The 27,486-nt window shown below is 37.6% G+C and overlaps 2 protein-coding genes across 3 annotated transcripts; one reads left to right on the forward strand and one right to left on the reverse strand.

Moving 5' to 3' along the window:
- Positions 1-2,477: 2,477 nt before the first annotated feature.
- Positions 2,478-13,483, forward strand: LOC131960340 (methionine aminopeptidase 2-like). The gene is made up of 11 exons (XM_059325517.1): positions 2,478-2,662; positions 5,710-5,805; positions 5,901-5,963; positions 6,183-6,285; positions 6,928-7,089; positions 8,056-8,237; positions 9,350-9,444; positions 9,536-9,632; positions 10,519-10,622; positions 11,089-11,204; positions 12,414-13,483. The coding sequence occupies exons 1-11, from the start codon at positions 2,503-2,505 to the stop codon at positions 12,664-12,666; spliced, it is 1,431 nt and encodes a 476-aa protein (XP_059181500.1). The 5' UTR covers positions 2,478-2,502; the 3' UTR covers positions 12,667-13,483.
- Positions 13,484-15,101: 1,618 nt separating this feature from the next.
- usp44 (ubiquitin specific peptidase 44) lies at positions 15,102-26,622 on the reverse strand. 2 transcript variants are annotated; one of them, XM_059325514.1, is made up of 6 exons: positions 26,580-26,622; positions 22,229-23,936; positions 20,538-20,736; positions 18,516-18,624; positions 17,838-18,088; positions 15,102-16,202 (listed from the first exon to the last, which is right to left on the reverse strand). In XM_059325514.1, the coding sequence occupies exons 2-6, from the start codon at positions 23,777-23,779 to the stop codon at positions 16,078-16,080; spliced, it is 2,235 nt and encodes a 744-aa protein (XP_059181497.1). In that variant the 5' UTR covers positions 23,780-23,936; positions 26,580-26,622; the 3' UTR covers positions 15,102-16,077. The 2 variants fall into 2 exon arrangements, with proteins under 2 accessions (XP_059181497.1, XP_059181498.1); XM_059325515.1 differs by lacking the exon at positions 26,580-26,622 and adding an exon at positions 25,493-25,869.
- Between the last annotated feature and the right edge of the window lie 864 nt (positions 26,623-27,486).

The raw sequence follows: 27,486 nt of genomic DNA on the forward strand, positions 1-27,486 counted from the left end.
TACGGGTATAGTAATAAAAAAAAAGTTGGTTTTCTCTCATGTGAGGGCAATCTATAACTTTATGTTTCATATGAAGTTGCCATAAGAGTCTGACAGCCCTGGTGTATGCCCCCCACCCTCTCCTCCACCTTCCCTGTCTTTCTTGTCACCATGTCTGCCTTGTCCTGACCCCCTCCTGCACCCTAACCCCTCAGGGTGAGCCCTCCCTCCTCCCCTCCCTCCTCCTGCATTTTCCAACGTGAAATAAAATACCATTCTGGAAGTGTTCAATGTATCCTGAAGTCTTTTGTGACGCTCGCGTTTCAGAGGCTCTCACGGTCCGGGTAGAGAAACAGGTTTGGTGAGTCACTCGATATGTTTTGTGGGATTTTGCATTTGTCTCACCCACAACAGCTGCTGCTCCACTTTAAAGCCGCTCCAGCCTTTGGAGACTCACACACAGACCTGATGCAGTGGACTAAAGACTTAACATTTAAGTGCCCCTGTCTTTGGATTTAATACACTTAAGAAGGGAAACACCATATTTCAGTAACTCTACCTCTTTTGATTTAGTTTGGCATTAAACACATCTAACTCCAGCTAAAGCCACCCATACTCTCTTCCTGTGCAAATGTGCATCAAGTGGCATAAATGCCTCTAAATATAAAACACCACATGACACTATTATTTTAATAGATTAACTGTTATAGGTTTGCCCCCTAGTGGTCAATTCTGTAACTGCAACAGGTGATTTTAGCAAAAAATGCAGGATTTTTGCAGCATATATTTGCGTCAAAATGAACTTTATATTTGAAAATGTTTTATCTATTTTGTTTACAGGTCCGAGCTTTATTTTTTTGCGCAATTTCAGCCCATAGTTAATGTGACATTTCTGATGTGTACATGATAATTATGATAATGATAATTCATAATTATAATATTGTAATCAGTGCAGTTTGTCAGTGTATTTATACCTCTCCACGGGTCATTTCCTCATTAGGGTTCACTCCTCACCGCATGAGCTCCACTTCAGCTGATTCGGCATGTTTTACTTTGTGCTGCCTTCAGGGTGCTCAAATTAAGCTCAGAATTCTGAAATCCATGTTTAAAAACCCAGTTATAGAAGTTATCAAAAGTAAAATCATTCATTCATTCATTCATTCATTCATTATCCTTAACCGCTTATCCGCACTCGGGTCGCGGGAAAGTAAAATCAATGGTATTTTATTAATTAGAGGAGAATGAAGAAGATAACACAAACTTTGACACAGCATAAGTAAACTATTAAACAAATGGTTAAACAGAAAAATATAGCAGCCCAAAAAAGCTAGATTATAAACTGTGAAATTGCACCTTAAAACTTCAAGAGGTCTGAAAGTCATTCTGTATGCATCACTAATAGCAATGTGAGGCCTAATTACCGTTTTCTATATTGCGCTAAAGTTCATAGAAAATCTTTTGAAGGCTAATAAAATGTCGATATAAAAAAGAAAATCACTTTAAATCACAAGTTTAAAAAAATCCAACCGAAGTTAAGACATTAAATGATACAGGTTTAAATAAAGGGCTAAAATATATAGACAAATAGAATCAGAACATATATATATGAACTTCTATATCTACTATATAATTACTTTATTTTATTATCTAATTTTATTGTCTTATGGTCCTGGTTTTTAAATGTGTTGCATTTTTTCTATTTTTTCTATTCCTATAAATAGTGCATAATAATAACAATAATAACAATAATAACATGAATATGAATAATAACATGAATAACTAGTACTTTTACAAACGATGAAAAGAATAATTATAACAATAATAATAATTAGTACTAATAAAAACAAAAATAGTAATAGTGATATATAATATCATAATATTATTATAATAACTAGTACTTATAAAAACAACAAACAAAAATACATAATTATAACTAGTCCTAATAAAACAATAATAGTATTGAGAATGATGATGATGATAATAATAACTAGTTCTGATAAAAACAGTAATATAATAACAATAATAATAATAAGTATTAATATTATTATAATAACTAGTACTTATAAAAACAACAAACAAAAATAAATAATTATAACTAGTACTAATAAAACAATAATAGTATTGATAATGATAATAATGATAGTAATTATAAGTATTAATATTATTATGATAACTAGTATTTATAAAAACAACAACAAAAATAATTATAATTAGTACTAATAAAACAATAATAGTATTGATAATAATAATAATAATAATAATATTAATAATAATAATAACTATCCATCCATCCATTTTCTATTTCTTATAAAAACAGTAATAACAATAATAATACAACTAGTAGTAGTAGTACTAGTACAAAAACAATACTAAAAACTAGTACGAATAAAATAAATAATAATAAAAAGAAGAAGAAGTGTTTTATGATAACAATAATAAAAACCCGGAGTGTCCCTGAAGGCAGCGCCAGAGACAGCACTCCCACAGTCCCTCGCGCTTCCTTTTCCAGCAGCGCCTGCGATCATGGCGGACGTGGTTGCGGAGCAGGTAGCGGAGCAGAAGGCAGCAGTCCCGGACCGGGAGCTGAACGGAGAGGCGGAGGACAGAGAGGAGGCAGACCCTGTGGAGGAGACGGCCAAGAAGAAGAAGAAAAAGAAGAAGAAGAACAAGTCCGCAACGACAGGTGAGGCCGGCTCGAGCGGTTTGTTGCTAACAGGCTAGCAGAGCTAATGTTAGCAGCAGTTAGCCGCGACGGACTCGGAAATGACGGGTGAGGCCTTCAAAATAAAGGTGGAGAAAAATGTTTGAATTCCCTTTTGAACAATTTATTGATCAGTATTTAAACTGTAAGCACCATGCCATTTCAAAAATAATTAATTTCATGTGGAGTATTTGCTAAATAGTTTCATTTTCTTATAACATTCAACTTTATATGTATTAATTTGACCCATTTACTATGACATCGAGTCAATTACAAAAAATAACAAGACAACAAAGGCATACACATAACACAGAGGAAGCAGTCCCACTATAAGATAAACAAACAAAAAAAAAGCAGCATTATAGGATTAATTAATTGATAAATTCTGACATTAATATTTGTGTTATTAGCTTCTCAATTTATTTACCTTTTGTATTATCCTATTTAATAACTTTGTAATGTTAAACGTATTCATATATTATTACATTTATTTCTCATTTATTTTTAACGTTTCTCTTCATTTTAAAATGTATTTAAACATTTATTTAGTTGGATTATTTTCCTTGATACATTCATAAAATTATTTCCTTTCCTTTCCATTATTTAAGTGAAGTTATCATTTAATTAATTCCTACATTTATTTGGAGTATTTTTTAGACATTTAATGACATTCTGGTTTATATTTTGAAAGTCAGGCCGGAAGTGTTGTGCTGCAGCACGTGTGTCTTTCTGCTGATCCTCATTAGCCATGCGGGCTGAGGGCAGTGTGGGTGGTGTTGCTGTGTAGCGCCTGTCAGGCCTTAAAAAACACGCTGGGCTGCAGTCAGAGCCTCATCCAGGAACTGTGACATTTAACACAGCTGAAACTGAAACTAATGTACTGTTCATTTTGAGAGGAAACACCTGAATCTGCTGATCTAACTGCTCCTTTCAGTGACTGTTCTGCTTGTCGACTGCACTGAGCCTCAGCCAAGTTTTCCTGTTTCGTAATTCCCCCTTTGCCAGAGTTGTTATGTAAGGAAAGAACACCCAAAGGATGATTTATTATAATAAATACACAACGAAAAACAACACGAACCTCCTCTGATCCTCATAAACTTTCAGACCAAACTCCATTTAATTACCTGCAGTTTATAGAAACATTTTACAATATGTCAGCTGTTCATAGCTCACAGAACAAACACAGCAGCATTTTAAAAAGGTGCATTCATGACAACAGTGTTTAATCAATTCATGCAAATGCTTTTACAGCAACTTTTAAATGTTACATATCCTAATACCTGCTTATTGTGGAGAAACAAACCATTTTAGGAAGTGAGTGCCCTTAACAAAAAAAAACAGAGATAGACATGCTGTTTGGGTTGAAATAATAAGTGTTTTCTGCAGAATTGTGGGAAAACAAGCAGTGTCACCTAATTATATAAACTCCACTTTCTGCAGCTGACTCGCTCACATTATTTTTGCTGATGTTGACTCATTTTTTAAGGCCCACTTTACATCAATAATGGTTATTTACAGCAGCTGCCACTTTGAATAAGCAGTAATTAACTCTCAAACATGAGCAGATCCTTCACAATAGGCTCAATGTTGTCCCTTTTTATTTGTTTTTTATTTTCCTAAAGGTTTTTCTTTTCTACGCACTGAATCCTGAGCAGTTTCAGGGCATTATTTACCCACTGTGGCCTCGTTTTTCACTGCAGCATATAAGGCCTGCACCTCTAAGGAAACAGCACAATCATGGCTAGTAGTAGGGAGAACTCAAAAGTTATAATGACATAAGTCCTTTAATAAAAAAGCAAAACGAGTTGAGTTTCTTTGATAATTTATTTTACAAAAATTGGAAAAAATAGAATCTATAATTTCAACATATTTCTAAGTGCCCACAAGTGTTACCAATAATAGAAAAAAACTGAGCCTAGACTTGTTGTACATATTTTGCTATTTGCATTTTTACAACCCCTCCTGTTCTCTCTGTTCTCTGTGTAAACAGCCTGCAGTGCAGTCCAAGTTTCACTGAATTTTTGTCACATGACTATCATTCTCAGTCAAGTTATAAATGGCTTCCCAGTGTCACTGAGCAGTGCAGGATTTAATGTGTTTTACAGGATCTTGTTTGTTCAAATGATTTATTTTTAGAGACATTTTAAATCAGACAAGTAGGCTGTTTGGTCAGCACAGGATACTCTGCGAATCAAGCTGCAGCTGAATTTTACTCAGCTTTTGACTCCGATAACTAAAGATCCAGTAGTCTTTCATCCTGTTAAAATATGTAGATAAGACTGAAAAGGTTTATCATACAGATGTGTTTTTAAACTAGATAAAAAGTTAATTTATGACAGCTTCTGGCAGACAATTAAAATGCTAATGCATGCACAGAGGATATAGATATGATGCCATTGACAGGCAAACAAATTAAAATTTCAGATTTCTCTCAGTTTGAAAATCGTTGGAATCATTTGAATTAATGCAAGCAGACACCACAACACAATATATAACATTTTAGAGAATTTAATGTTGATAAATTAAATAATATATCTTAAAGCGAGAGCTGGCTGCTGACTTTGTTTTGAGAGAAAAAAAGCAATATCTTACTAACTTTAAAACTACACCAATGAGTTCCATATAGTTTTAAATTTGAGAAAGACACAGTGCTGTTAGGGATTGGAATAATTAATCGATGGTCGTTAAGAATTTGGTCGATCAGGTGGAATTTTTAATCAATCTGTGTAATTTTTCATTTGACTTTTATCTACAACTGTGAATCGGTCCAAACACCCATCCCTAGTGCTGGTATCGGATTGATATTCAGTGCTGGTTCTCTACTCTGAGCACGTATTTAATCGATCTGCTCTAAAGGATGATGCTGATATAATGTTTGTGTTTCTTTTTGTCCCACTGTTTGTTTTCTCACATCACCCTCTGCTTTCTGCTGCTTGTGCTGATGCAACAGCTTTGTGACGGCTGCTAGTTGATTGTTCATCAGACTGTTTATGTTTACGTTGTTGTTGATGATCTTCTGGTTGCTGCAGGCACTGAGGCAGAGGCTGACGGAGTGGCTGATGTGACCAAACAGCTGGAGAAGCAGGCGATTGAGGACAAAGAGAAAGAGGAGGATGGCGAGGAAGGTGATTGTCTTTAAACCTGATAAAACACACGTCATCTTCAAGTGTAAAGTTCACACTTGTTAATTGGTGTAACAGTAATGACTTCACTCACACAGATGGAGATGACGGAGAAAACTCGGCAGGGAAAAAGAAGAAGAAGAAAAAGAAGAAGAAAGGACGTGAGTTGTTTATATTTAATTCTTCAGTTCTGCAAAAAACAAATGTGTTTGGAGTGAAGCTCTGTTTCATGCTGCAGTGCTGTGAAGAATAATCCTGACTGTTTTATAATCACAGTACGGTTGAAAAGAGAACATCTCTGTTCACAGCTGGAGTTCCACTGCGTCATATTTACTGCACTGTCCTGAATTCAGTTTGGTTTTATTTTTCTCCCCTTCCAGCCAAATCTCAGACCGATCCTCCATCGGTGCCAATCTGCGAGTTGCATCCAGGTGGAGTGTTCCCCATCGGACAGGAGTGTGAATACCCCACCTTACAGGATGGGTAAGAAGAGCACACACACACCTACAGATCTGTTACCATTCTGAAAAGCTAGTTTCCTGCATGGTTCATCAATCCTGTTGGAACTAAAAAAAAACTGGGCTTCTACTGCTGTAGCTTCTCAACTCTGGAACCAAATTATCTGCCTCTTAAAAACATTTCTTTTGTCTTGGATTTTTCATGATTTTGAAACATTGTTTTGCAGTTGTACGCAATTCTGCTTGCTGATTTCTATTGTTGTTTTTTTGCTCCTGTAAAGCATTTTTCACTCAAGCTGTCTTTTTGATGAACTGCCAATTTTTAGTTTAGATTTGGTTTGGTTTTTCCCTTACTTATGAACTGTTAAAGGACCGTTGGAAATGTGAAAATCTGCCAATAATTTCAGCTTTTACACGTTCCGTCTGTGATAAATCACACCTTTCAAACCTGAGGGTTAACTAAAAATAATGTATAATTCTCTTCTCTTCATTCTGCTTAACTTCTGCTACTACTGCTTAGTCCAGGAATGTAGTTGTTATGTTGTATAACCAGTAACTTCCTTCAGTGTTTTCATGTTTACTTTCCAGATTTGCCCCACCTCTAATAAACCAGTATTCTTATCATTAATCAAAAATGCATGCTGTTGTTGTTGTGTTCTCCTCCCAGTCGCAGTGCAGCTTGGCGTACGACCAGCGAGGAGAAGCGTGTGATGGATAAAGCCAACGAGGAGGTGTGGAATGACTTCAGACAGGCTGCCGAGGCCCACAGACAGGTCCGCCAGCACGTCCGCGGCTTCATGAAGCCCGGCATGACCATGATTGAAATCTGGTGAGGATACATTTACCACTGCGACACACTTCATAAGAAAAAAGACGCTCCTTAAAGCTGCAGAACCTAAGAAACATCACGTTTTTTTTAGTTTTCTTCAGCGTCAAATTTATCCCGTGATATTCATCTTTACATCCGTGGGTACACTGCCAACAGGAGCTGCTAACAGCTAATTCGGCATACTTTTAGTGTTGCTAATTTCCAAAAAAATTAAGAAATATATGCAAAAAAATGGGGTTCAAGCTGTAGCCCTTCAGCTAACTTACTGTCTTCATTATACTTCCAGTTTACATCCCCGAAAGCAGTGATGGAAGAAGTATTCAGATCCTTTACTTAAGTAAAAGTACTAATGCCACACTGTGAAATTACTCCACTACAAGTAAAAGTCCTGCATTCAAAACTTACTTAATATAGATATCGCCATCAAAATGTACTTAAATTATCAAAAGTGAAAGTACTCGTTATGCAGAATGGCTCACTCATTGTTTTCTATATACCAAATATTTTATTGACGTATTATTATTGTTGTTGCATTCATGCAAGCAGCATTTTCCTGTTAGGTAGGGCTAATTTAAACTACTTTTTTTGACTATTTTGTGGTTTAATTTCTTTAAAAAAATGCATAGGTTTTTCCATTTAATAATGTTTTTCATTTTAAATCTTGACCTGAAAAGTAACTAAAGCTGGCAGCTAAATGTAGTGGAATGAAAAGTACAGCATTTGCCTCTAAAATGTAGTGGATTGAAGTATGAAGTTACATTAATCGATGTAAAGAACAAGTACCTCAACTGTAGTTCAACCGAATCGAAATGAGAAAAACGGTAATGGTCGACGCTCGGTGTCTGACGGGAGCCTCCACAGACTGTTTGCAGTTGCTTTTGTGCTCAGTACTGGGAGTTGTTTTTCAGATCAGGATGTCGCAGCTTATTCTAACTTCTCATCTCATCTCTCCTCCGTCCCCCCCAGTGAGCGGTTGGAGGACTGCTCTCGTAAGCTGATAAAAGAGGACCGGCTGAACGCGGGCCTGGCCTTCCCCACCGGCTGCTCCCTGAACCATTGTGCTGCCCACTACACTCCCAACGCCGGAGACACCACCGTCCTGCAGTACGACGACGTCTGCAAGATCGACTTCGGCACGCACATCAACGGTACGGCAGGAATTCAGAGCGCTGCTTCAAACTACTCTTTGTGCTGATGTTGAGAAGCGATGCGTTCAGGGAACACTCTGTTTCCATAATGGATAGACGGAGCAGCTGCCTCTGAAGAGTTACACTTCAGGCAGCTAATGCTTCACATTCATTACCGTCCGAAATGAAAATCAATCGTCAGACTCTTTAAACTCGGCGCTGAGAGGTAATTCATCACAACAGTTAGAGTCGCTTATAATGTTTCAAAGAAGATGCGTATTTGTTGTAAGGGCAGATTGATTCCAGTCTGAGCTGCTTTTTACACCTTAAGAAGCTAAGTGTGATTGATGACACAACCTTTTTTTTTTACTATTCAGATCTAAATGGAAACAACAAATGCCCAAACATAAAAGGAAATGCAGAAAACAAAAATAATCAAATGTTCTGCAAATGTTGATCTTATGTCAACTTTAGAAAACATGCCGTTTAAAATTAGATCAATTTTCTGGCACCTTTTTCAGAGATTATTTTTTAAATTTTTAATTAAATTATTTTTTTTGTGACAGAACAAGAGAGAACACAAACACACAATACAGTACAATATTTATTTAACAATAATAAAATAAATATTTAAATAAAATCGTTTTGTGTAGTAATAATAATAAAAACAATGTTAAATAATAATTTAACAATAAATAATAATTTGTTACATTGTTTTTTATTATTACTGCACATATTTATATTACTATTTTGTTTAAATATTTATTTTATTTAACAATAAATAATAAAATAAATATTTAAACAAAATAATAGTATTGTATAATAATAAACTAATTTAATAGATAAAATACACATTTTAAAAATAATAGCTTTGTATAATAGTTGTAATAAAATAATGTAATTATGTAGTAATAATAATAATTTAACAAAAAGGACAAAGACTCCTTGGAAAATAAAGGAAAGTAAATCAAGAGAGCTTACTTTTTTCCTAGGTTGCAAAAGCAAAAAGGATATGAGAGATTACAAAATTGCTCTTCTGATATTCTGCTGCTGGACGTTCAACAAACAGTTTCCTCAAAATTGAGCTCTTCCTACATCAGCTAAAGGATTTTCTTCTTGCTGTCTGTTTTCAGGGCGAATCATTGACTGTGCCTTCACTGTCACATTTAATCCAAAGTACGACAAGCTGCTGGAGGCTGTGAGAGACGCCACCAACACTGGAATCAAAGTACTACGAACACACACACGACCCACTCTGATGTGTTTTATCTCGCACGCCACCTGGAGCTCATCAGTTCTTGTCTGTCTGTTTGTTGCAGAACGCCGGCATCGACGTGCGTCTGTGTGATGTTGGAGAGGCGATTCAGGAAGTGATGGAGTCCTACGAGGTCGAGCTGGACGGCAAAACATACCAAGGTGAGTTCTTCTGACTGCACATTCACGTCCTGATTAAGTTCTTTTGGTCTTAATTAAGCTCATAAGCTAATTGATCCAAATACTGAAGGTCCTGGTTTAACACGTCACTCAGACACACACACACACACACACACACAATTTGAATTACATCCCAAGTTACAGACAAATGTTCAATCAACCACACATTGTAACATGATACTTTGTCATGATTTTGCATACTGCTACAACCATGTAATAAATGAGCAGCGCCTCATCCGTTAACTCAATGCTAACTTACAATTAAATACTTTGCATGAAAATGTCAACATCTAGACCTTCATCGTTCAACAACACTACTAAATATAATATAATTGGTTTTCAGCTGAAAAAGTGGTTTGGAGATTTAGCTTGTCTTTGAAAAATTGATATGATATGGATAAAAGTTGTAGCGATGCAATCAGCTAGAGAGAAGATAAAAAAAGACCTGGATCTTGCTTAGTTCATCTTGTGATAGGTTATTCTCTTTCCAAAACTATCCAAGACACACTGTAGGGTTTATGCAGGATAAAATTCCTTTATTTTACTTTGTCATGGTAATTGTATCTGACTTTCATGACTGACAATCACTGGTCAGTTCATACATTATAATTTAATACTTTTCAAAATATTTTGTTGCACTGGAACTAGCAGACACCCCAAAAAATAGATTCTGAATATATATATATATATATATATATATATATATACTCCTATTCATTTTGTATTTTATTTCACTCGTTATTTCTTCTAACCTCTTTTTTTTTCTCTGTACTCTGCCCTATGAATGTTTATTAAATTATGAAAATCAATAAAGAAATAACTGTCTTGTTGCCTGTTGATTCCTGAACCTTGTTTCTTGTTTCTCCAGTGAAGCCAATCCGAAACCTGAACGGTCATTCAATCGGTCAGTACAGAATACACGCTGGCAAGACTGTTCCCATCGTTAAAGGAGGAGAAGCAACGAGAATGGAGGCGAGTTCATCATTACCTTCATTATTCTCACCATGACTCTCACTGTTTGGAATATTATGGCTTGGATTTTTGCATTATCAACAATCTTTATGATCTCTGTCTGTGAGAGTGAGATTAGATTTGAACTTTATAGTCACTGCACAGAGAAATGGTTGGTACTGAGACAACCAAATGCATTTTAGCATCCAACCAGAAGTACAATAAAGCAGTAAAATGCATATTAATGTCAATAATTTACAGAAAAAACAGAATGTGGAATACACTAAAATATACACTAAATATAGAGGAGAACATAATAGGCATTGCAGATAAATATTTAAAAATAGTACAGAAAGTTCAAGTACAAGTTGTGCTAATGATAACAGTATATATAGAAAAAAAATTGAGATGTGTATGAAGTCTTTTACGGCCTTTAAGTTTTGATTCAGCTGTCGACTCACTGTGGATGATTGTTTTCTCTCTGCAGGAGGGAGAAGTTTATGCGATCGAGACGTTTGGTAGCACAGGTAAAGGAATGGTCCACGACGACATGGAGTGCTCTCACTACATGAAGAACTTTGACGTCGGCCACGTCCCCATCAGGTGAGAGTTTGTCCGTCTTCATGTTATTTTATTGTTACAAAGCAAAATATATATATATATATATATATATATGTGTATATGTGTGTATATATATATGTATGTATATATGTGTATATGTATATATATATGTGTATGTATATATATGTGTATATATATGTGTATATATGTGTATATATATATACGTATATATATATACATATATATACATACATATGTATATATATGTATATATATATGTGTGTGTGTATATATATGTGTATATATGTATATATATATGTATATATGTATATATATATGTGTATATATACATATATATGTATATATATATGTGTATATGTGTATATATATATGTGTATATATTTGTGTATATATATGTGTGTGTATATATATATATGTATATATATGTGTATGTATATATGTGTGTATGTATATATATGTATATATATGTGTGTATGTATATATATATATGTGTATATGTATATATGTGTGTGTGTGTATATATATATATGTGTGTATATATATGTGTGTGTGTATATGCATATATATATATGTATATATATATGTATATATATGTGTGTATGTATATATATATATGTATATATATATGTATATATATGTGTTTATGTATATATATGTATATATATGTGTGTATGTATATATATATGTATATATATGTGTGTATGTATATATATGTGTATATATATGTGTGTATGTATATATATGTGTGTATATGTGTATATGTATATATATGTGTGTGTATATATATGTGTGTGTGTATATATATGTGTGTGTGTGTATATATATATATGTGTGTATATATATATATATGTGTGTATATATATATATGTGTGTATATGTGTATACTTTTTATTTTAAAAAAATAAATAAATTAAGTAAATACAAATCATTTACGGAACACGTGCAACCACATGTTTTTTTTAAATTGTTTATATATATATTGTTCCTATACACATATTTTAAAAATGTATATATATTTTTATTTTATATATCTTATTTTTTTAATGGATTTTTATTTTATTTTTTTAAGTGATCTGATATTAATTTTGATTAAATGTTTAATTATTATCATTAATAATTGTTCAGGTTTATCAATCGCTTTAAAAGATACTCAAAGTCGCCTAACATCCCTTTTGTGAATATTTACATTTTCTTCTACAATAACCCGTTTCTCGCCCCCCCTCTCTCCAGGCTGCCCCGAGCGAAGCACCTTCTGAACGTCATCAACGAGAACTTCGGCACGTTGGCGTTCTGCCGGCGCTGGCTGGACCGCCTGGGCGAGAGCAAGTACCTGATGGCGCTGAAGAACCTGTGCGACCTGGGCATCGTGGACCCCTACCCTCCACTCTGCGACACCAAGGGCTGCTACACCGCTCAGTTTGAGCACACCATCCTGCTCAGGCCCACCTGCAAGGAGGTGGTGAGCCGGGGAGACGACTACTGACACCCCCAACCCCCCCAACGACACCACACACACACACACACACACACAACCCCGTCAGCTCCACCACACAGCACCTCCAGACCCCGTTAGAAACAAGAGAAGAGCTTCTACAAACAAGACGTTGTCGTCTCAGAGCAGCCAAAGGACGGCGAGGGATTTGAGGGATGCCAAATGCTACTGTATTCTACCCACAATGCACCACTCACAGCTTGCAAGGAAGAAGGACCGGCTTTCTGAGTTTCCACTCATCAACCACAGCTAAAGAACCCATCATGTTTCTGTCGGAGGAAGCTACGTAGTTTCCCGCGGACCTCATTTTACAAAAAAAACAGTGTATTTAAGCTGCTGCTGAATCTAGTGCACCCCCAGTATTCAAAGAGCCGGCGAGCGTGGGACACGCCTCCCTTTCATTTTCAAAGTTTTCTATGGCTCCACTCTGAGCCTGCAGTGCTTTAGTGCTCGAGTTAAATTAAGCACAAACGCTACTGACGGGTTTAAGAAGTGGTTAGGCCGATGCATGGCCGAGAAATCTCTGCAAACAGACAACTTCCTTTCTCATTTAAAGCTCGGGTGTCGCAGTAATAAATCTTTATTCCGACGCCGTGCATCTGCAGCTGTACGTTTGGCTTCTGTCGCATCAGGAGGGAACTCTGCACTCTGGCCCTTTTAGAGTCGTCGTTTCTCCGATATTTGTAAAATGTCGCTGAAACGGTTGCTGCCACTATATGTTCCCTGATTAAAGAATGCTTCATTTTGAACTCCCTGAAAATGTTTTTTGTAAGAAAAAAAAAGTTGATTAAAATGATTTTGCTCATTGCAGGCCTGTCATCTTCTGGTGTGTCTAACATCACAGGTAGAAGAGTAAATTGAGATTTATTATTTAAGGTAGAGCTGAAACGACTAGTTTAATACATTTACACACAATTTTTAGCAACAGTTTAACATTTTTCTTTTTTTTAGAAACAAAGGGGTTATTCACTTCATTGAGTTACATAACAAAGCTTATTACACATCTGTCCATTAAACAAACCTAACAATTTGTGTTAATGCAGCTTTTGTGTTAAATCAAACTTAAACTTTATTTTATGAATTTAGACTAAATATTTATATTAGACTTAATAAAGACAGTAGTATAGATAGTATATTGTTATAGTTAAGCATATTTGGGCTGCAACAAGTGATTGTATTATCGATTAATCTTTTTTTAATTTTCTTGAAATAATGTGTTTGAACTGTCAGAAAATAGCAAAGAACGTACCAATATTCCCACTCCAATTTGTCATTAAAATTGGAAACCAAAAAACACAATCAATAAAATAAATTGGAAAAAATAAGTCAGGGCACACCATAGTTATAAGAAATTTAAGTGAAAAAATGGATTTCAATTAAACTTGTTTTTCTGTGATTTTTTAAATCTGGAAAAGCAAAAGTATTAAAAAGATTTGTCAGTAAGATGTAGTTAAGTTTAAATATAGTATAAGAGCATTACATTAAAATACTCAAGTACTTGAGTAAATGCGCCACAAAAGGACACAGTTCAACTGTTTTAATACTTAAACTTTAGTTTTCAGTTATTCTCCTTATAGCTGTTTTTTTTCCATAAATGAATGTAAGATTTTACTTTGGTAAATGTATATTTATGAATGTAAAACTTTACCAAAATATTAGGTTAAGAAAATATTTTAGTTTTGAACATTAAAAGTTTGTTTACGATGAATATAGTTTATGTTCAGGTCGTGCCCATATCCTGTGAGATTTTTAGTCATTTCCTAAATACTAATCTAGATTTTCAAAAGAAACAAATTGATTCACTTTCCTTGTATTGAAGCTTCTTTTTTTGTGGTTTGATACCAAAAATATTTTTAAATTTGGGATTTTGAGCTACAAGTTGACTTGACAAAATGAGAACAAGCAAGACACTTGACATCTTTTGTAGAAAAATGAAAAAATATTCTCATTTATTGAGGTAATTTTCTCTAGAAAAAAAATTGAGGTAACAATTTGCATAGTATAACTTCCATAAATTTACACACACACATACACACGTCCTTGGAGTAGTAACCAAAAAAAAAAAGTGTCACATCTGACAATGAAGAAAAAAACATCAAGTGTGCTTTGAATTCTTGGTTGAGGTGGAGAATACCTTATTTTATCTTTTTGTACAATTTTCTCCAGTATGGAGATAAATATCACAATCTGTATACACTGCAGAAATCCTGTTAAATTGGATATTTTACTGAATGGTAAGATGGTGAATAAAACACAGTTTGAGAACAGTCACACCTGCTGGTGGTGTTGAACAATCAGCAGTTGTATAAAACACTTTTTTAAAACAGTCAATGGCCTCTTTTAAAACCTCTGAGAAGGATTGTATAAAAAAATACATTCATAATCTAAATGCTGGTCTGTGTGGGTCTGCAGCTGTGCAGGTTCCACTTTGCTGAATTGATATGAAAATATATTCTCATCAAAAAAAAGGGCACTTTTTCTAGTACACTAGTATGGTTCAGAGATGGTTTAGTTACATTCTGGAGAAGAGAGGTGGCAGCATTTAGCCAGAAAAACAACTTTGGAAACTTTTTTCCCCCCTCGCAGTGAAAGAGGAGAGAAAAAACAAAAAAAACACAGCAAATGTTGAACCGTTTTGGAAATGCTGAGAGGTTTTTCCATACACTTCCCCCAAAGGCTTTGGCTTGAGGTCTGCCAATGTTTCCTGACAGACCCAGGAGAACTTCAGAGTGAAAAACAAACTTCCTGCCCTGCTTGTGTACAGATCTTTAACGATAAAAACAATGCAAGACGGCCTTTTTTTTGTAGAAATTAGTGCATTTCTGGCATCCGTCTTTGTTAATATCAATCAAAAATGTACCTGTCCACAACACAGGGAGGCCATTTTTAGAGAGTGAGTGACATTTTGTAATCAAACATCCAGTTCTGTGACGACTATCTAAAGTGACCGAGAGACGTTTCAGTTGATTTTGAACAAAAACGAACAGCATTTACAATCAACAAGCCACCAAACGCAGGTACGTGAAGACACCTGTAGAGGACACTTGAGTCTGTTGGCTGCTACTGAGACACATCTTGGCTGATACTCTTCTTTATAAAATACAAACTGTACACAAAATCACAAACAAATCACCATTTCTTTTTAAAAAAAAAATACCTACATATAAACACCATATACAAGAAGTTCACAAAGCAGAACCAGGTTTTAAAAAGGAGTCCTTCCTCTCTTTTTTTTTTCCTTATTTAGAAAAATAGACTTTAAAAAGACCCGTCCTCCCAGGATATAAAATGCCCAAAGAAAGAGAGAAAGAGCGATAGGTGGGGCTGTGCTGATATCTTCTCGCTGAGTGGTCAGGCTGCAGCGGAGGAAGGAGGAGGAGGATGAAGAGGGGGATTGTGGTCCTATAGCGGCCGGTCTTTGTCCTGAGTTACTCGCTGTGTGTAGAAGAGGATGTAAGCCTGAGCGCGACAGACCTCCTCCACCGAACACACGTTCAGCTTAGAGTCATTACAGTGAACCCAGAAGCCTGCAGGAGCAAACGACACACTGGTTAATAAGAAAGAAGTCGGAGTATTAAAAGAAGCAAAAAGTCAGACTGAATGAACGGGAATCCTCAAATATTAGCCAGATATATTTATTTAATCATATAGGGCTCAAACAATTAACTTTACATACCAAAGATACTGGATAGAAGGAAGATGGCTCATTACAAGCTTCGCCAATGGTATCAAATCATATACACTTCCTTACTCTGTTACATTTACTGAAGGAACTTTTTGGATAAATTGTACTTGTAAGAGTAGTTTCAATGCAACATACTTTTTACTTTTACTTGAGTGTATTTGTGAAGAAGAAACGCTACTTTTACTCCCTTACATTATGCTACGTCCTGCTTTTTACTTTTATTTTTACCCATTTTTTATTCAATGTATAATCTGTTTATTTCTGAGGTGGGAAGCTGAAAACAACTGTGTGATTCAAAAGGAGAATGTTGATGAATTATAATCAATTAAGCAAGTTGAGGATTTATTCGTTTCTGGTGGCTGAATTTGCCTTAATTTCTGTTATTTTGTAAATATTTGATTTGTCTTTATTACATTCATACTCTATTATTGAATCAACAAATCAGAAGTTACTCAGTATTTTAGTTTTTTTTAACTATATCCATTCAGATTTTCACCCAAGCAATTATTTGGCTACTTGACTGACTTCTTTTTACTTGTACTTGAGTCATATTATTCTAAAGTAACAATGCTTTTACTTGAGTACAGTTTTTGGTTACTCTACCCACCTTTGCGAGTGTGGTCGCCTCTTCCCGCCACATGTTTGGAAGTATTGTGAATGTCAAGAATAATTTGTTAACTTTAGTGAGTTAGGATGTTTCGTAAACAATTTTGACACAATTTTGACACAATTTGGGGAACTTTTCTTGTTAGATATTGGGTAGCGCTTACGCAGATCTTGCTGAGACAGAGATGGGTCTAGCACAAAGTTAAATTTGATTTTTTCCCCAATTCTGTACAAAGATTTTTTAAAAGTCTGTTGAATACAATTTGTAGGCCAGGATATTTCTGCACTACCACAACACTAAGTTTATAATGATTTGTTGCTGTTTTTCAAGCTTCCCAAGTTTTTTTTGGCATTTCAGTTCCATTTGATAAGGAGAGAAGCAGACAGGACATGCAGCAAAGGGCCCTTGGCCAGACTCAGACCAGGTCTCTGCGGTGAGGACTCAGTCTTAGTGGTATGCTGCTCTGCCTGGTGAGCAACCTCACTTCCTTCTGATTGGTATTTTGACACATTTTGCCTTCAACTAATATGGCGCCTCCTGTGGTTTGGATACTGCACAAGACCACATTGCAACTTCTATGCAATTCCAATAAAAAAATTTCCCTGCCCAATTATCCAGGTTTAAATTATAAATCATATAAATGCAGTAAAATATTTGCATGAATAAAATAATTTCACAAAACCGCTTTTCAACAAGTATAGATCTGATATAATTTCTTCTACTGCTATCTTTATATTTTTTATATTTGGCACAAAAAATACCCTTCAGGATGAATTGACTTCTTAGATCTGATTATCAGGTTGTCATATTAATTAGGCTGTTTTGAACTAGTTCAGGCCGCTGTTAATTCTCGCCGTGCCCTCCACTCACCTCCTTCTGTGTTGTAGCAGTATGAGGTGTAGTGGCCGGAGCCGAAGCCCTTCCCATGATGCATCACCACAGCGGAGAGGTCGTAAAGGAAGTGCTTGGGCCGTGGCGAGCCCGTGGAGCTGGGGCTGCTGGGACTGGAGCAGGACACGCCTTTGGGCGAGGGCTCCCTGCAGCAGTACGGCTCCATGTTGAGGAGCTGGTCGAAGCTGACGTGGACTCCGATCTTCTCCCGGTGGTTCCGCCCCGACCACCTGAGGACCAATCACAGGACGGGAAGCCAGTCAGCTAATGGGGTACCACTAAACCATTTATATGAACCTTTAACTAGCATAACTTGCCAATTTTTAAATAAATCTTCTCCTGTTTGATTGGCTATTTGGCAATAATTCTTGATTGTTTATATTCCTGAATCCTGACTGTTACTGACAATGATGTAGTTGTAGGACAGATAGATCTCAAATAAAACAAAAATATTAAGTATTATCACACAATTTATGTTGTTTTTTTCTGCTCATAACATGGAAGTCAAGCTTTTCTCACTCAGCATTATGTTTCATTAAAAAATGGCTCCAGATGTCTGTATTTGTTGACCTGAGTACAATGTTACACACAATTTCTTGGCAGGGATGACTGAATATGCTTCAGAGATTGATTAACTCTGGTGTCACATCTTCCTACCTGAAGCGTTTGAGGTGAAGCCGCAGCACCTGAGGCAGTTTGTGGACCATCAGCTGTTTTTGTGCTTCGGTCAGGAGGACTGGTTTGGAGGAGGATCGCCGTCGAGCAGCTGCAAACAGGAGCAGAGAGGTAACTTGCAACACAAACATTACAGCAGAGAGAAATCTATGAACGCTCGGTATATCTCTAAATATGCAATAACTTTGATTCTGCTCCACTCGTTCAGATTATGACTTGCACAGCTGTGAAGTCTAATTTAGGATGACTGTGTAAATATTTTCCTATGGCAGTAAGTTTCCAACATGGAGATTTTCCAACAGTATTATCCTCATACATCTCTTGTGGCCATTGGTATGTATTCTAGGTACATATGGGCGTTTTTTTTTCTTTATTTCCACTGCATGGCACAGAACGGCTCCACCCAACTCAACACTTTTTTCTTTAGGAGCTAAAGCTGTTGATAGTTCTTAGTGCTTTTTTAATACCACCTTGATCGAGGTTTAAAGCGAGCTGAGCTGATACCAGAAAGTGGAGTTAGTGAATCGAGTCGAGCTGCACAGTAGAAATGCAGCTTTAGATGTAAATCTATTTAACAGGGCTTCAAGCTATTCATTTTAATTGCTAAAACCAATTTAAATTTCCTACCAACTACTCCCTAGCTAGCCACTCACCATCCTATGAACAAAATATATTTATTTGGAAATATTATATAATTTTTAAAAGAAACAAAAATAGGATTTCACAACTTTATAACTGAGCTTTTCCATACATTTAAATAAAAAAAATTGTATATAAAAGAATACATGTAAAGTGGTAATTTTTAAAATAAAGGCATATCTTAAATATGAAAAAAAAAATTACATTACAATACATTTTTTCAAGTGTGATTTCAAAAATAAGGAAGGCATATGTTAAATATTTCAAAAGCAACTAAAACAGTATGTCACATTTTTTATTAATGAGATTTTCAGACATTTAAATTAATATATATATATAGATTTTTTTTTTAATTAAAAGAAATGAATATAAAGTGAATTTGGATTGATGTGAAGTGAATCAATAAATTGCTACAAATCAATGTCTCATTACAACCCTTAAATGACTGTAGTGTTTAAGGCTTTGTGAACTGGAAGTGCACTATGGACGTTGGCTGCTTTATTTAGCTCATTTTAGCCTTCTCCCAGCAGCTCCTGAGAGCCTGGGAAGACAGGGAGGCTTGGTGTAAGAGACGGCCAAGTGGTTTGTAATCAAGGATTTAAAATTATTTGTCACTTGTGCTGATTACCGAGGCTCAGGAAGACATGCCGCTCCACAAAAGAGCAACTCTAAAATGCACAGCAGGGTGCAGATACAAGACATTATTTTTAGAACATCTTGGTTCTGATAGCAAATCAGTTAAAATCACTTTATCACCGGCTTCTATTGCTGATATACGATCTGATTGCCATGCAGCACAAACCTCAAATTGAACCTTTCTCTCCCTTTGTTTCATGTCTCTACTCTTCCTATCAATCTAGGCTTACCGATAAAGAAAAGTGGGAATTAATTTGGTGAAAGCAAGTTGACTGGTAACTTGAAAACATTAGTGCCACAATTTTATCCCTTGGTGCTCTAATCTTTCTTTTCCATCTTTAACATTTAAAACTATTAAGTAGAAAAATGAAGTAGAACGGTCACAACAAAACTCAATAAGGACACTTTCAGGATTCTAGATAAGTATTAGTAATAAGTCTTACTTTAAATGGCTTAAATTAACATCTATCATCTTGGGTACACACAGCATAGTTTGTTATGTCAAGAGACTTAGATAACCTCTCATCGCAGGTAAAACAGATCCTGGACATGTTTGGACTGGTTAAATAAAACATGTGGGATTGTGGCAGGAGCAGAAAAAGACACACTGAGCCTCAGTCAGAGTTTGAGAATCATATTAAAAGGTGTAAATGTGTTAATGTCCGTGTCAAGCCACTGATGCAACAGATAAAGAGAGAGAGTGTGTGTGTTTATGTTATTTAAACTCACAGTTACACTGCTCACAGGCGTAGATGTTTCCCTCCAGCGCTTCAGTCTCTGTAAACTTGGCCAGCATTTCCGTCAGATGGCACGAAGCCTGAGCTGCCGACTCCCTGCTATTACTGTGATAGCGCTCAGGGAACTCCAGAGACAGATCCCAGAAAGGCTCCACAGTGTTGGAGCGATGGTCGCAGGCCAGGCACGTCACCTGACGGCACACAAGAGGGAGAGAAATGAGGACATGAGTGGATGTAGTGGTGTATTTTATATAGAATCTAATATTACCCTACTTAAGACTATCCTGGCCATCAAGAGTGCTGTTTTTCTTTCTTTTTATACTTCAAATTCATAAAAAGTGGTGAATGGCCGCAGCGCCGAGACACCCCAAAACCTTTTAAAGACACACAGCCCTCTATTCAGCAGGAGCAGGTGTCCCAGTGTGTGCTCAGCCTCCACAAGTAGACACTAATCTCTTGTCCTCACACCAACTCTTCACACTCCCTACATCTCTCCTCCATTGAAGTGATCCTGAACTTTATATATCCAACTGTTGTCCTCAGCTGCTCACAGGTCTGCGAGTGCTAAGCCAGGTCTCACAACCACACCCTAAGCACATAAAAAACAACAAGGTAGAATTTTTACATCTAGAAGCAAGTCTTTTGTACTTGTTCTTTAGAATATAAGGATATTCATGAAAATATTCATGCGATATTTATTTAAAAAATGCGTTGGTTGAGATTTTGAGGGCTGTTTTGCTGATCAATTACAGAAAATAGATGAAAAAACAGCAATTCATTAAAATTATTAATACAATTCAGAAAAATGTAGATGCTGTGAAAAAATGCAATAATTTGCAAATCCTTACAAATCCCCAATCTAAACTTCATGAATTCAAGTTTTACACAGCGTCCTACATTTTTTTTAAATAATGGTTGTTATAATCATGAATGGATTAGGGCTGGTAACTACTAACTACATTAAATTCCAATAAAGTGATGAGTCTTTAAAATGTCAAAAACATTTTTAAAAGTTACTATTACAAGTTTCAGAAGCACATAATGATTTCTTCAAATGTCTTGTTTTATCCAACTGACAGTCCAAAACTAAAAGGTTAGGTATAATAAATGACAAAGACATGCAGTAAGTCCTCACAGTCGAGAACTAGAAACCAGACACTTTCAAGCAATTTGCCCCAGCTTTTTGACTACCGGTAATTGCCAAATTTAAAAGTGGCTCTCAGGGTTGTACTAAAGTGTAATACTGTGTTAACAAAATACAGATTAGGAAACAGGGCCCTATGATTTGGAAAAAAATATCTAATTGCAATCGTTTTGAACGATAATGCATTGTGATTTGGATACAGCACTAATTTAAATTGCTATTTTAACAACAACAACTAAAATATCAGCAACTCAACCTTAAATATATACTAAACACTATATACTGTGTGATTAATGTTTGAGCTGGTAGCTTAACCTCCACTTAAAAGATTTAAAGTGATGGTTTAATCCATAAAGGCCAATTTAATCTGAATTATGAATGAATGAAGTCATACAGTTCAGTCAGAGCTGATGATGGCTGTTGAATTATCAATGGAGTGTGTGGGCAGATCTGAGAGCAGGCATCACAACGAGTGAGTCAGGTGAAGCTCTGTTAGTCAATGGTGTGTGTGTGTGTGTGCGTGTGTATGTGTGTCGTACCTGGCTAAGGAGCTGGCCATGAAAGATGGTGTTGACCACACTGAGCACCTGCTTGATGAGTCTCTTCTGCGGGACTCCTGCAGTGGTCGTGTGCTTGCCGGTGCTCTCCAGCTCGTGCTGCACCTTGTCTAGCAGCTCGCACAGGAACTCCTGAGCGTCCTGCTGAGCGTAGCCCCTGAACGCCGGGATCAGCTGCCACACCGAGTGGAGCATGGCAAAAGGCGATACTAGCGCCCACTTGCCAGACCACATGACCTGGAACAAGGTGTGCAGCTCGTGGCAGAGAGAGATGTGCTTCGAGCTGGGCTCTTTGGGTTGTATCAGCTCCATGCTGCGGGCCCGTGAGGCCCCGCCGCTCAGCCCCGCCCCAGAGACAGAACTGCCCTGGAATCCCTTCCTTTGGCTTAGGGGGGACTGGGACACGGCCTTTCCCGTCAGCTGGCCGTGGACGGCAGATGCCAGTAGCTCCAGCGCCTGGGTCAGATCCAGGCGCAGAAAGCACTCCCTGAAGAAGTGAAGGTGGCTCAGCACTTGCAGGATGGAGTTCATATAACAGGTGTTGCCTAAATTCCTCAGGCCTGTCACCCCGGGAGTAACCGTGGGGCGCCGTTTAAAGGGTGAGCCACCCTGTTTGGTACTCTGCTTGCGGCGAGCAGGTGTTTGGGCAGAACGGGGGGTCGCTGAGGGCGTTTTGGGTTTAGATTTGGTGGTAGAAGAGCGGCTCGGGGGTTTGGGGGTTTGTTGGACCTTTTTAATCCGTTCGCTTTTCCTGGGGGTTGGAGCGGCAGGGCTCTGAGTCCTTGTCCTGCGGGTGAGAGACGGGGTCACGGGGGTTTTCGTCTTGTTGCGTACACTCCGAGACGGCGCTGTGGCTGCAGCATCTGCAACTTTCTGCCTCTTTACGCGTAACCGGCGACTCTTCCTGAGAGGGGCATTCTCCAGCTCCTCCTGTAGCTGCCTCTTTGCGGCCCGCCTCCTCTCCCTCGCCTCCCTTTTCTGCTCCTCCTCCTCCTCCCTCTTTCTCTCCTCTTCCTCCCTCTTCTTTCCGCATTCAGTCAGAGCAAACCAGAAGCGGAAAACACGTCCCATAAGCGCCCTGCGGCGGTGCCACAACGCAGTAAACATCCTGTCCTCGTCCCTCAGCTGCAGCTCGCGGGCACCGGATGGCATGAGGGCATCATGGGCGGCGCTTGCAGAGCGGAGGGTTCGCCCGCTACGTGTGGTGACCTCATATCGCTGGCTCTGGATGGCACTGAGCGTACTACGAAGCAGCTTCAGGTCTCCGGTGGTGTTATCATTCAGGACATAGTCGTCACACAAATAACAAAAAACGTAAAGTTCATTAATCTCCATAGCCAACGGGTGGTGCTGCTGCTGGAAGTGCTGCAGAGCGTGTTCCTCGATGTAGCGCCCGCACGCCACATGAGCGCAACCCAGGCAGGCCCATATCGACTCGCTGGTGTTGCAGTCCACGCAGTGCCACTTCTGGGGGTTGAGGATGGAGTGGTCTGGGGCCAGCCGCAGCCGTCCCACATGCTTACACCTGTCCATTACACACGCCTGCCTGCCGAGCTGGCTGGCTGGCTGTGTCAGTCAATAACTGACTGTCTGTGTGTGAGTCTGTGTGTCGACGTTTCACACTGGCTTCATATCACCATGGTGACCATGGTGAGCTGAGAAAAGGGACCCTCCCAGGGCATGGTGGCTTCTAGAGGGAAGAGAGAACAGATGTGTTCAGTCAGGATGAAGAAGGAAGAAGGAAGAAGAAAGCAGATACAGGGAAATTTAGAACAGGTTAGAGCTAGAATTTTTAAATACTTATGTTCTTTTAATATCTATATTGTTTCACAATCTACACTTGCAGACCAAACATTTAGTTTATTAAAAAAAAAAACACATTTGATTTATGTTTATATCATAATGACATCCGGTCCATTTCCTGGAAAACACACAATAAGATTATAATCTCAAAGTCACTTCATCAAACCTCAAGTGACTCTGTTTTATGAGGCAATAGCTACACATAGTAAACTGCGGCAAACTGCCAGGTGGCAAGCAGGCTTCAGCATTTCCTAACAGAAACACAGGGCCAACAGTAAAACAACTGGGTGATAAACATGACTGCACTGAGTGTAGCCAGGCACATCCACTGAAACACAGAAAGGTGTGCGTGTGAATATGGGCTCTTGAACCTGGATATGAAAATATCAACAAGACAAATGTCTGAGCTTTTCCAGAGATAGTGTGACAAGGAAATAGAAACTCAGCCAGCACAGTGACAGCAGCCGGGGTAACTTCACAGGGATATGAACATATTTTTGTCCAACAAACTTTCTAATGAGCTGATAAACCGTAAAAAAAAGTCCAGATTTAATCCAAGTCTGTTTTTTTTTTCAGCTTTCAACTGTGGGAGAGTTGTCCAAAAACACTGATTGAACAATATGTTGTGGTGTAAAGACAATCAACTCAAAAATAGGGCTAGGCAATGTGAGGATTTATACTGTCAAACAATATAAAAATGTCTGTGATATATATGTTTGTATATATCTTTTCTATTGCGATGCCCAAAAAAAAAAAAAAACAGCAGCCAGTCTATGTGATTTGGAGGGCCCTTTACATCAGATCCTTCTACATGGGAGCAAAACTGGAGCGCATCAAAGGAGTATGCAGTTTACAAAATCAGGCTTCACCATTTGGTTATTTCATATTTACTATTTATTGATTAACTTACCAGAAAGCATGCTAAACTGTGATATATATATATATATATATATATAGTTATCAAGATATTAAAGAACTTATATTGGGACAGAAGATGTTGGGCATATTACTCAGCCCTAACCAAAACCCAACAATCAAGTCTCCACTCAACCTCTCCCGGCTTCTTTTCACATCTCTGGGGGTTGGTGTACCTCAGCTGGGAAAGTGGGGATCCTTGAGTGGGCTGAGCCCTATCAACTCCCCCACTGAGGTCAAAGAAGTAATATTATCCAACAAAAGGGGGAACTGAGCTTGCAAAGTGGACCAAGCCTTTGTCTGGGTACAGGACAACCTTAGCTGGGGAAATTATATGGCGTAAGAGACTGAGTGGGAAAGTGATAGAGAGAGACAGAAAAGATGGGAGGGAAAGGAAAATTAGGTTTAGTTAAGTCCTGATATGTGTGGTCTCCATCTACTGTATTGCCTCTTAAATCCATCAAAGACTTTAAAAATGCAAAACAAGCATGATTGAGAGCATTCAATTCAGCGTAGGCGTTTGTTTACCCGTTATATTATGGGAGTGGGTGTATTTATTCAGTAAATGTTCATCAGATTGTGTTGTCATGAGTGTGTGCAGCCGCTGGGATATAAATAAAATCTCATAGCTGTCAGGGATCCAAGACAGAGCCTGTTGAGCCAACCTAAAGTAAAAGATTGCTTAATCACAGAGCATGCAGTCCTCGCAGGTCGATTCTCCAGGTGGTGTAATTAGAAGTGATAAAGGTGCAGAATAACGTGGTTGTCACTGTAATCACTAATTACAAGGTCCACATCTGAACCTCGCTAAGGATTATCTACATTGTAAGTTATAGTAATCAACAGAGTTTTAAGAATAAACTAATAGACTTTGTGTGTAGAAAGGAATGTTATCTACTAGAACAAACATTGCGAAGACTCCTCGGTGAGTTGCTGCAGAGTTTCTAATGACACCGAAGTTTTATCACCAAGTTAGCGCGCTTTGCCTGGTTTGTCCTTGTGACTGCATGGTTTTAAGTGGCTGAACACCTCACAGCCTTGTTTTAACACGGGTTACAAGCCACAACAAAACATTACAAGCTTGTTTAACCTTTAAGCAAACTGTACGATATAACAGCAACACCAGACGCGTAGAAAGTACACTTGAAACAGCCCAATTTTAAAGTAACGTTACCTCTCCGGCTAAGGTTAGCTAGCCACCGCTAGCGTCTAATTGATACAGCTATTACAAAATACTGAAATCATACCTAAAGAACAGCTAAACCACTGGGGAAAAACGCACAGAATGCACGTCTAAAATAGCTAAAAATACTAGTAAAGCACACACGGACACCAACAGGCGCCACTTAGACCAGCTCTGCCGTGTTTCTTGTATTTATTAAAGAGATTAGCATTGCTAAATTTAGCCTAGCATGCTAACTAGCATTAGCCTTCCAGGCTAACTGCGATAATCCTAACAAGTTCATGCGTTAGCCGGAGGTCAGCTCCTAACGGCAGCCTCGGCTTGAAAACCGACCAGCTGGACGTGTTTGAACAACAATAAACGCACAATCGGCTATACTGTTACACATTTATAATGAACGTTTAAGTGATAGAAAAAAGAAAAGCAGCATACCGAGCCTCTCCTTCACGGCAGTAACTCCTCTGTTTCTAAAATGATCGCCATCTTGTCAGTCCCTGTCGCGTGGTGTTGGCTCGAGCGCGTCCTCGATACGTGACGTAGTTGTTGTTGTTGTTGTTATTGTTGATGATCGTCACCCTGTTAAAATAATCGCCTAACTAAGTTTTGCAGGAAACACAAACAACTTCAACAAAAGTGTAACATATGACATTTATTGGTCATTTCACTCAAAAAAGGATGTAACGAAGGATGGCTATTGGCATAGTAATAACACTGTGTGTAAATTATGTAATTTAAGAGAAATAAATGATTTAGGCCATTTTTTAACATGCTTTTGTGACTTAAGCAAGATATGGTAACACTTTATTTTGAAGGTGTCTACATAAGAGTCACACAAGCCTGTCAGAAACATGACATTAGCATTAATGTTACTTCAGACTTTGAAGTAACATTAATGCTCATGATACTTGTCATGTTGAAGTTCAAAGTGTCATTAATGTTCATGACACATCCCATGTCATGTTTATGACACACTCATGTCACTCTTATGCAGACACCTTCAAAATAAAGTGTTACCATATCATGCTTCACATTTTATTTTGACTTAGGCATAATAAATCCACTTAAGTCACACACTTGACATAGGCCATTATCTTAAAGGGGTAAAATCACATGATCTGATCAACTGAGGATGTAGGCGATACCAGAGGTGGCCGGCGTTATGAGGAGATGACAAAAAATGACTTCGGCGATTATTTTAACAGTGTGACGTGATGGTGATGATAGTGAAGATGTTTACATATCTTTTTTTAAAAACTATTTGTATTCAAAGTGTTATTACACTGTAAATCTGCTGTTTTCAGTTCTGTTTGGTGTTTATTAGTTTATTATCAGACTGTTA

The sequence above is a fragment of the Centropristis striata genome, chromosome 22 (genome assembly GCF_030273125.1).
Source record: "Centropristis striata isolate RG_2023a ecotype Rhode Island chromosome 22, C.striata_1.0, whole genome shotgun sequence".
NCBI classification, from domain to species: domain Eukaryota; kingdom Metazoa; phylum Chordata; class Actinopteri; order Perciformes; family Serranidae; genus Centropristis; species Centropristis striata.

Coding starts and splice junctions, on each gene's coding strand:
- LOC131960340 (XM_059325517.1), top strand. CDS start 2,503: ATGGCGGACGTGGTTGCGGAGCAGGTAGCGGAGCAGAAGGCAGCAGTC. Junction 8,238..9,349: donor CTTCGGCACGCACATCAACG/GTACGGCAGGAA, acceptor GTCTGTTTTCAG/GGCGAATCATTGACTGTGCC. Junction 10,623..11,088: donor GAGAAGCAACGAGAATGGAG/GCGAGTTCATCA, acceptor TTCTCTCTGCAG/GAGGGAGAAGTTTATGCGAT.
- usp44 (XM_059325514.1), bottom strand. CDS start 23,779: ATGGACAGGTGTAAGCATGTGGGACGGCTGCGGCTGGCCCCAGACCAC. Junction 20,737..22,228: donor ATGGCCAGCTCCTTAGCCAG/GTACGACACACA, acceptor GTGTGCCGTCAG/GTGACGTGCCTGGCCTGCGA. Junction 18,625..20,537: donor CGCCTGTGAGCAGTGTAACT/GTGAGTTTAAAT, acceptor TCCTGTTTGCAG/CTGCTCGACGGCGATCCTCC.